Source organism: Lontra canadensis, unplaced genomic scaffold (genome assembly GCF_010015895.1).
Source record: "Lontra canadensis isolate GAN:19392208 unplaced genomic scaffold, GSC_riverotter_1.0 scaffold82, whole genome shotgun sequence".
In the NCBI taxonomy this organism is placed as follows: Eukaryota; Metazoa; Chordata; class Mammalia; order Carnivora; family Mustelidae; genus Lontra; species Lontra canadensis.
In genome coordinates this window covers 245,361-254,995 of record NW_022631076.1, presented here as the reverse complement: position 1 = coordinate 254,995, position 9,635 = coordinate 245,361, and the positions used below count along the sequence as shown (strand labels likewise).

General features: G+C 42.8%; 1 protein-coding gene across 1 annotated transcript in view; it reads right to left on the bottom strand.

Moving 5' to 3' along the window:
* Window positions 1-4,917, bottom strand: part of CPLX4 (complexin 4) — a 22,079-nt gene extending 17,162 nt beyond the window's left edge. The window contains exon 1 of the mRNA XM_032882555.1: window positions 4,691-4,917. Within this exon, the coding sequence (XP_032738446.1) occupies window positions 4,691-4,857 (167 nt within the window). The 5' untranslated portion in view covers window positions 4,858-4,917. The remainder of the gene's footprint in view (window positions 1-4,690) is intronic.
* Between the last annotated feature and the right edge of the window lie 4,718 nt (window positions 4,918-9,635).

The following is a 9,635-nucleotide window of genomic DNA, read 5'->3' as shown; positions in this document are numbered from 1 at the left end:
CCCCCCCCCCCCCCCCCCCCCCCCCCCCGCCCCAGCAACCAAAGGTCAGGCCCAGAACCGGCACAGGACGATGCTCGTCCATCTTCAGGCTTTGCAGAGAGAAACAGAATAAGCGACTTGCCTAAGACATCAGCGACCCAGGGCTGGGGTAGAAGCAGATCTACCCTTCCCAATAATTTACTGCGAACATTTCTTAACATGCAGAAAAGTTGGAAGAAATTTACAGTGAAACCCACATACTCACCACCTAGATTCTACAATCAGCATCTTACTATCCGTGTGTTGTCACACACCTCTCTTTCTCTCTATGCATTCATTTACCATCTGATCTTCTGAAGCATTTCAAAGTGGTAGACACCGTCCTCGCGCCCCCAAACACTTCAGCACAAATGCCATTTGCTATAGTGACATACTTGTTTGCAGTTTTTTTTTTTTTTTCTTTTTAAGTAAAATCATGGGTACAATTCAGTGCACAGAGCTTCCAGGTACTGGGCTGGGTAATTTTACATGGTGACTTGACTGGGCTGAGGGGTGCCCAGATTTAAACATGATTTCCGAGTGTGTCTCGGAGGGTGTTTCCAAATGAGATTAGCACTTGAATCAAAGGACTGAACAAAGCAGACTTCCCTTCCCTGTGTGGGTGGGCAGCACCCAATCCGTCGAGGGCTTGACTGAAAAGAAAAGGCCAAGAGGAAGGGGGAATTCTCTCTGCCTTTGCTCATTGGCTAGAGCCAAGATCTCAGTCTTCTCCTGCCCTCAACTAGAACTTACACCATCAGCCTTCCAGCCGAGAAAGACCCAGCAATAAATTTCATGGGCCTCCAGCTTGCAGACAGCAGATGGCGGGACTTCTCAGCCTCCAAAATCACATGAGCCAATCCTTACACTCAATCTCCCGTGCACATATTACATATACACATATGCGTAAGTCTGTTTCTCCTACTGGTTCCGTTTCTGTGTATAACCCGAACCCCTATTAAGATATGAAAAACATTACCATCACCTGAGAAATTTCTCTCATTTCCATGCCCAGTTAACACCTGTTTCCCAGTTACTGTCCTTTATCCACCACAGATTGGTTGTGCCTGTTCTAGAACTTTCTATAAATGGAACCATATACTATACATTCTTTTGTATAAGGCTTCTTTTACTCAGCATGAACCTCTGAGATTTATCCAGGTGGTGTTACTCATCCATGGTTTGTTCCTTTTTCCTACTGAGTGCCATGTTCTGTATGAAGAAGTCATGCTTGTTTACTCCATTCCGCGGATGGACTCGGACTATTTTCCAGTCAGGGCCACTCCCGATGAAGTTGCTATGAACACTTCTGTCCATGTCTTTTTGTGGACCTTCATGTTCATTTCTCTGAGGTAAATAATCTAGGCATGGCACCAGAGTGACAGGGTAACTTGGTCGAGTGAGTTTAGTTTTGTAAGAAAATGCCTGAGTTTTGCCCAGGTGGGTGTGCCATCTCACGTCTCATGAAATGGAATGGAAGTTCTACGTTGTTCCACATTCTGGCCCACATTTGGTACGGTGTCTTTTTAATTTTAGCCATTCTGGAGTGTATAGTGGTAACTTAGTGGGATTTCAATTTTCCTTTCCATGATGACTAAAGAGAGCAGATGGGTTCTTTTCATGTACTAATTGGCCATTTGTCTATCTTTAGGAAGTATTTGCTCAACTCTTTTTGCCCATTTGTTTATTTATTTTTGCTTTTATTATTGAGTTGTAGAAATTCTTTATATAGTCTAGATTCCGGTTGTGTGTCAGGCATGTTTTGCAAAGATTTTCTCTCAGTCTGGGACTTGCCTATAAACATTCTCTTAATGGTGTGTTTTGATGTACAAGAATTTTCAACTTTGATAAAGTCTACATTATTTAAAAATTTTATGGTTATTGCTTTCAGAGTCATGTTTAAGAACTCTTTGCCTTGGGGCGCCTGGGTGACTCAGTGGTTTAAAGCCTCGGCCTTCGGCTCAGGTCATGATCCCAGGGTCCTGGGGTCAAGCCCCGCATTGGGCTCTCTGCTCAGCAGGGAGCCTGCTCCCCTTCTTCTCTCTCTGCCTGCCTCTCTGCCTACTCGTGATCTCTGTCAGATTAATAAATAAAATCTAAAAAAAAAAAAAAAGAACTCTTTGCCTTACTTTCAAGTTGCAGAGATACTGTTTTCTTCTAAATGCTTTATCATTTTTGCTTTTATGTTCGGTTCTCTGACGCATATCAAAGTTCAAGTAACAAATGGCACCCTAACAATTACCGTACCATAAGTTAGGTAAAGGGACATTTTACTATTATTGAGAGAAATGGAGGGCTAAACGGACTGTTTTGTTGCCTTCTGGGTGGTGAAGCTATTGGAAACCCAAGCAACAACCTGGAGGGCATGCCTCTTGTCAGAGGGAAGGAGCCTGGCCCCACGGCCCTGTTACTATTCCTTAAATTGTGTGACTACATAAATTGGTCACACACACACACACAGCCAAGTAGCTGGCAAATAACCCAATTCACTGATTGACCACACCATTTGGGCTTTCTGGCCTTTGATCTATCTGGATACAAACTTAGGGAAAACTAGGACATTAGTTAATCAAACAGATGCCATATCTGTGACCAGATGTATTGCTTGGACCTCTTACGTGATGTTTTTACACAATCAGATGGAGAGTCGAAATTTCTGGCCGGTTTCTTCCTCTTCTCTCACTGAGCTGAGAACACTGGGTGCTATCATTCTGCTTCTGTTACTTCATTATGCTTGTTTTTTGTTTGTTTGTTTGTTTGTTTGTTTACAAGCCGTAGGCGAAACTAGCCAAATGCACGGGGTGTTGTTTCTTTTGCCTGAGCTTTGCTCTAGCACCAACATCATGTTTGCATTGGCGTTTACTTTTTTAACTGACTTTAATTGACTGCCCAGCCGAACGTAATACATTCTAGGTAGTTTATAAGCTACGATTTCTTTCAGAAAAAATACAATAGACAAAGTTTCCATTAAATGTAAGCCTTTGTACTTTCTTAGTTTCCTCCAGGTCATTAACCTTTCACCTATAATCATCTTAGCGATAGGACTTCGGCCACTCTAGTGTAATTGATCATTAGCAAGAGCCATGATGGAAAAAGAAAAACTCTTATTAAGACATACTTTTTTTTTTTTTTAAGTAGGCTCCATGCCCAAAGTGGGGCTTGAACTCAAAACGCCGAGATCAAGAGTCACACACTCTACCGACTGAGTCTTCCAGGTGCCCAAAGAAATACTTTTAATTAATACTTAAAAAAAAATGATGAACACTTAACCTCAAGATTGAGGCTTCAATTCTTCATTGTTATTAAAAGACTCTTAAGTTATTCTACCTTAAAGTCTAAAAAATTATGTACAGATTATACTTAAAGATCAGTCTGCAGCAGTGAAAAATTGTGCGTTCTATTCACATTCTATGATGCTCAACGAAAATGTTACCCATATTTTATTTTTATTTTACACAGTCGAGAGAATGTCCTTATTTTTTGGAGGTATTAGGGGTGACGTAACATGAGGTCTTTACTTTCACTTTACAATTTACTTTAAAATCCTTCTATCTAGGGTGCCTGGGTGGCTCAGTTGTTAAGTGTCTGCCTTCAGCTCAGATCATGATCCGGGGGTCCTGGGATCTGGCCCTGCATCAGGCTCCCTGCTCAGTGGGAAGCCTGCTTCTCCCTCTCCCACTCCCCCTGCTTGTGTTCCTTCTCTCCTCTCTTCCTGTCAAATAAATAAATAAATTCTTTTTTTTTAAGCTTCTATCTATCTATCCAATCATCTATCCAACTAATCATCTATAAGCAATTATAACCAAATGTTAACTGTGACTTTATTCATAGGTTTGTATGGGTGTTCATTATACTCTTTTACTTTTCTGTACCTTTAAAATTGCCATAATAGGGGCACCTGGGTGACTCAGTGGGTTAAAGTCTATGCCTTCTGCTTGGGTCCTGGGATTGAGCCCCACATCAGGCTCTCTGCTCAGTGGGAAGCCTGCTTCCCTCTCTCTCTCTCTGCCTGCCTCTCTGCCTACTTGTGATCTCTCTCTCTGTGTCAAATAAATGAAAATCTTAAAAAAAAAAAAAATGTGACCTGCCTATCTCTCCAGGCATTTAAAAAATATAAAATAAAATAAAATAAAATTGCCACAATAAACCTCCCACAAATTTATTCACAGTTTTTGCAAAGCTGAGTCTTATGACCTAATCCTCTTGTGCTTTCTAGGGTTTTTGCACACGTAAGGGAAAAAAGATGGCACAGTGTGTGCTTCGAGGCCCTCTTCCAAGTGCAAAATCTGAATTCTTTGATCTGAAAGCTTTCGGTGTGCTAGAAGGGCAGGTTTGGGGAAGACCGGGGAGATAGGCTCACCATTGTCCATCTGAACATTCCAACCGGGGTTAATTGAAATGAACCTCGACCAGAAAAAGTGCTAAGCGGCTTTGAGAACGACAGACAGATTCTGCATTCTGTGTGGCCGCCGTCCCTCCAGGCGGGACTTGGTACCTGCTGCGGTGAGGAGAGGGTTCGAGGAGCAGGACACTCGTTCCTAAGGTCAGAGGCAAATAGCACAAGAAGGCGCGCATCTTAAGAGAGCAAAGCCAGAGGTCGGGGAGCGGAAGCAGGTACGGCCAGAATTGGTTTCTTTCGGCTCTGAGAGGGAGGGGAGCCGCGGGTACTCACTTCTCCTCGATCATTTGCTTCTGATACTCCTCATACTCCTCTCGAGTCATCCCTTGGGCTGCCGCGGGATCCGACGTTCCTCCTTCTTCTTTTTTTTCTTCTGACCCGCCACTAAATCCGAAGCTCTTGACCTGGTTGCTAATCATAGTTTTCATAAAGAAAGCCATGGTTTCTGCCCCCAGAAAAATAAAGCCAAAACTCAGACGAAACGTGAAGAACAGAAAAAAAAAAAAAAAGACAAAATCTCCCAATATCCTCAATGATAACGCGTTTAAGAGCAAAGGACTTTGCACGGCCTCATCTGCTCAAGGGCATGATGATGGAGAAGAGTGGTTTGTGGGCTGTAAGCTGGATTAAAGAGACCAACTCCTTAATATAGGGAGGCAGATGGTTGTGATTACTAAGGCATACAATCAGATGCAAACGACTGCTTTCTGAATTAATACACTAAGCTAATTTCAGAGGCAAAAAAAAAAAAAAATCCCCTCACATTATCTACTCCTCTCCCTACCCATTTCTAAATTTGGGAAATTATAAGCGCAGCAGGGCTTCATCAAGAGCTCCGTTTCAATTAACCGGAGCCGACTGCCACACGCCTGTCCCGGAATGTCCAAAGTCCAGCCCCTTGAGGACAAGATCCCGTTAAAAAATGGAGTCCAGCAAGACTCAAAATCCAGAATGCTTTATCAAGCAAAAATAATCCTTTGATCCGTCATTTTATCTGATTGGACCCTTAAGTACCATGCGAGGATTTGCCTTATTGTGTGCTGGAGTTCCGCTCTGCTTCCGTGGCTCTCGTGGCCCATACATCAGTCCCCACCTGAGGCAAATCTAAAGGGCAAGCTACACGGACCCTCCGTTTAGATCGGAAGATCACCTTGGGCTTCTCTCCCGCACTGACATGTTACATCTCTGCTTGGAATGAAGCACCAGACACTTCAGTGCTCGAACCCACAAGGTAAGCACGACCTGAGCTAAATCATCCACGTGGAATGGGGTCACCTTTTCCCCCTTACATGGGTCCACTTCCTGGGGGGCTCTGTTCACCATCAGTGGTGTACTCCTACGATGTTTTCTAACACGCAGCACATTTCCAATGGCCACGGTTTTTTGCAGGTCAAGGGAGGAACTGAGTATGGCTAAGACTTTAATCTGTTAGTATCTTTCCAATTAAAGCGCTCCAAGAGGGGGTGGGGCGGAGAAAGATGCACGCTTGTAACCTGTGCTTGTTATTCTGGCTGTAGGCGTGAGCCCTCTCAGGAAACGGGTCCCTCAGCTTGCACATAACTGTGTAATGGTTAATAATTCCCTTTATTGGGCGCCTCAGTGGCTCAGTCGTTAAGTGTCTGCCTTGGGCTCAGGTCATGATCCTGGGGTCCTGGGATGGAACCCCGCACTGGGCTCCCTGCTCAGCAGGAAGCCTGCTTCTCCCTCTCCCACTTCCCCTGCTTGTGTTCCCTCTCTCGCTCTCTCTGCCAAATAAATAAAATTAAAAAAAAAAAACTCTCTTTATTAAACCTATTTAAGGATGTTCTAAAATCATCTTACCACGAAAGACAGCAAAGGTTCAGGATGAGATAGGAGCCGAGCCGAGTGCTCTGACCGAGAGCTTGCATTCATACTGGCTTCACTTTCACTTTTAGGGGCACTACCTGGAACTTAATCCATCTGGACCATTGTCACTACACTTTCATTTCTAACCCACCGTGTCTCCTCTCATCGCACTGAGGGGTATTACAGAGTCCTTTAGCAGATGGGGTAAAAGCCACAGCCTAGGATTCCATGTTGTTTGCTCAGGTCAGCCCAACTCTTCTTAACTCTTGTAGTGTAGAAAACTAGAAAACAGCCCAACTCTTGTAGTGTAGAAAACACCACACTGGGGATGCTTGGGTGGCTCAGTGGGTTAAAGCCTCTGCCTTCGGCTCAGGTCATGATCCCAGGGTCCTGGGACTGAGCCCCGCATCTGGCTCTCTGCTCAACGGGGAGCCTGCTTCCTCCCTTCTCTCTCTGCCGACTTGTGATCTCTGTCAAATAAATAAATAAAATCTTAAAAAAAAACAACACACTACACTGTTTCATGAGATTAAAAACCACTTTTTTTTTTGTAAGATTTTATTTGTCAGAGTGACAGAGCACCGGCAGAGGGAGCAGCAGGCAGAGGGACAAGCAGACTCCCTGGTGAGCAGGAAGCCAGATGGGAGGCTCCATCCCAGGACCCTGGGATCATGACCTGAGCAGAAGGCAGATGCTTAACTGACTGAGCCACCCAGATGCCCTAAAAACCACTTTTATTCCCAAAGAAAAAAAGGATCTGCTGAAGATCTGACCTATGTCATAGTGTTGGTCGGAAAATGAAACCCCTACATTTTTTGGTACAGGTGTTGGGGAGGAGGGGTAAGCTAGCATAGCACACTCTGGCGGCTACGTGGGTGTGGCAGCTGGATACCCCTGGGTATTGCTGTTTCATGAACCCAAATCTCTCACGGTCTCCCCAGTAGATAATTCCACTGAAAGTGGGATCATGTCTTTAAAATCTCTTTATTCCTCAATTTATTACAAGGGCCTTTCCCTTGACATCCAATAAACTATCTGCTATGTGTAGAATCTTGTATTCCTCCAGAAAAGGAAAATAAATATCCCACGACTTGTGACATGGGGCAAGCAGGTGTAACCCCGCCAAAGGCTTCTCGTCATACATGAATAAAGTCCCCAGACTTTTTTTTGCTATGGCAAGGCAGGCGAGGCATATCGGCAAAGCCCGAAGTGAACCGCACGATCTCAGCCCAGTGTCTAGGGTTTATCTACGCACAGTCTAGCTTCCGCTGCGCCTCGCTCTCTCCCCAGGCTTGCTGATCAGGCTAATGCCTGATCAGCAAGCCTGGGGAGAGAGCGAGGCATTTCCTCTGAGTTCTTTCAAACCCATCTAATTTATTTAAATCTTTCCTTTTATCCTGTCTGGTCGTTCTCTGTGTTACAGCAGAAGAGAGCCCATTACCATCTTCTGAAACCACTTTGAAAGACTCTTTGACCATGCTACGGAGCCTGGGAGAGAAATATTATAAAGAAACTCAAGATCATGTTTAGCAAGTGGCAGATCCAAGATTAAAACCCAGTTCTGACACCAAAGCCCCCTTCTTTCCTTTTAATACTGCATGGACTCTCAAAATTGGAATTATTTGGTTAAATAAATGATGCTTGCCAAGAAGATTAAAGAACTTTTTTAAACTGCCATCAGCATGATGAAGAGTTCCTGCTGAACCACACTTTTCCCAGTATTTGGTTTATCACAGGTGAAAACATCAAATGCACCACCTTAATTAGTTGGTGTCGGTCATTACCAGCAAGGGTAAGCCGTACCCATTAACATTCCAACTTCTCTTTTTCTGCTTCCATGTGTTCTGCTGCATGTGGGAGGCCATCCAGGGCACAGCATGTAGCAAATGACAAACCAGACAGGATCACAACCTGGGCCTACTTGGAAAATAAATGCCTACTTACTACCCGAGACCAATGAAGGAAAAAGTAAATTTACTAAAATATTTCTTTATTTGAATAAGGTCAATGTCATTTCTTGAATTCCAGCTAGCATCAAATAACAATCAGAAAAAAAACACTTGACAAAATGTTATCCAATTGAAATGAACAGTGGATAGAAAACCCTTAACTTTAAAAGAAATATATTAAATAGGCAACGTACAGATCTAAAAAGTTGCAAGTGGTGATTTTACATTAGATCTTATAAATAAAAAAATCCCCCGTGTAATTGTTTATTCATGATCTCCCTGCAATAAGCACATGGACAGGAAAAGATAATCACATCTTAATATTCACAACTGTTATTTAAGTTCTTTACAAAGATTGTATCTCTGCAACTCATTGGGTCAGGCGATCCCTTATTCAAGTAATTTGTTTTCCCTAAGTTATCAAAAAAGAACAATTGTCTGAGATAAAATGTCACAGAAATCGCAATCAAGAAAGCAAAAAGCTTTAGCAGGCAGACTTTGAGATGGGAGTTTTCATGGCTTAGTCATGATCTGACTATGAATCTATAAGTTTAAAAGCCATCAACCAAAGTACCAAGAGCTACAGGCAACAATCTGGGTTTAGTTTGTGGTTGTTAAGAAACCAAGAATTTTAGGAGGAAGAACACTGCAAGAAGAAAAGGATCCGTGCACATGTGCTAACGTCACCGACAATGAAAATGATATATTATGCTCTCTGCTCAGCTTTAAACCAACAGAACACAGTACTTTTTTTCCACTCCCCATGTTAGTGGTTCTCAGACACTAGTGTGCTCAGAACCACCTGACGTGCTTGCTAAAAAGTGATATTCTGAAGCCCCGCCTCTGAATTTTGATTCAGGTGCTTTAGAATGGAGGCCTGGAATCCTTATGCTTCACAAGCACAGCATGACCCACACGGTCCACGGACCACACTCTGAGAAACACTGATGTCCCTTTAATACAGAACAAAACATTGTTGATAGTTCGTGGCTTCTTAGTAAAGTTTTAAGCTGAACAAAACATTCAAGCAATTAGAACACAAACAGGTACATTAAAAAAAAAAGTATTAGCCATTATGGCATTGGATTTTTTTTTTTAAAGTGGCATCGCAGGCACGATGACTCAACACTAAAATTTTAAAATCAATTTTGTTTTAGTCCAAGGCACCTGTAAAATACTTGCTGGTGTGAGAAGGTAACAAATGTAATTATACAAAATAGTACAGAAATGAAAGAATCCTGGCAGTGATTGATTTTTCCAAAGAGCAGTCATTTTTCTTCAGAAATAAGCTACTTAAAGCGAATGATTTTGAGGAAAATAAACCGAATTTCAAATAATACGATGAACAGCCTGTGCGAACTGCTTTATGAGTGATCTTCAAGTAAATTAAATTACTAGGTAAAAAAGAAAAAGATTCATGCATTTTCATAACAGCTCTCTCC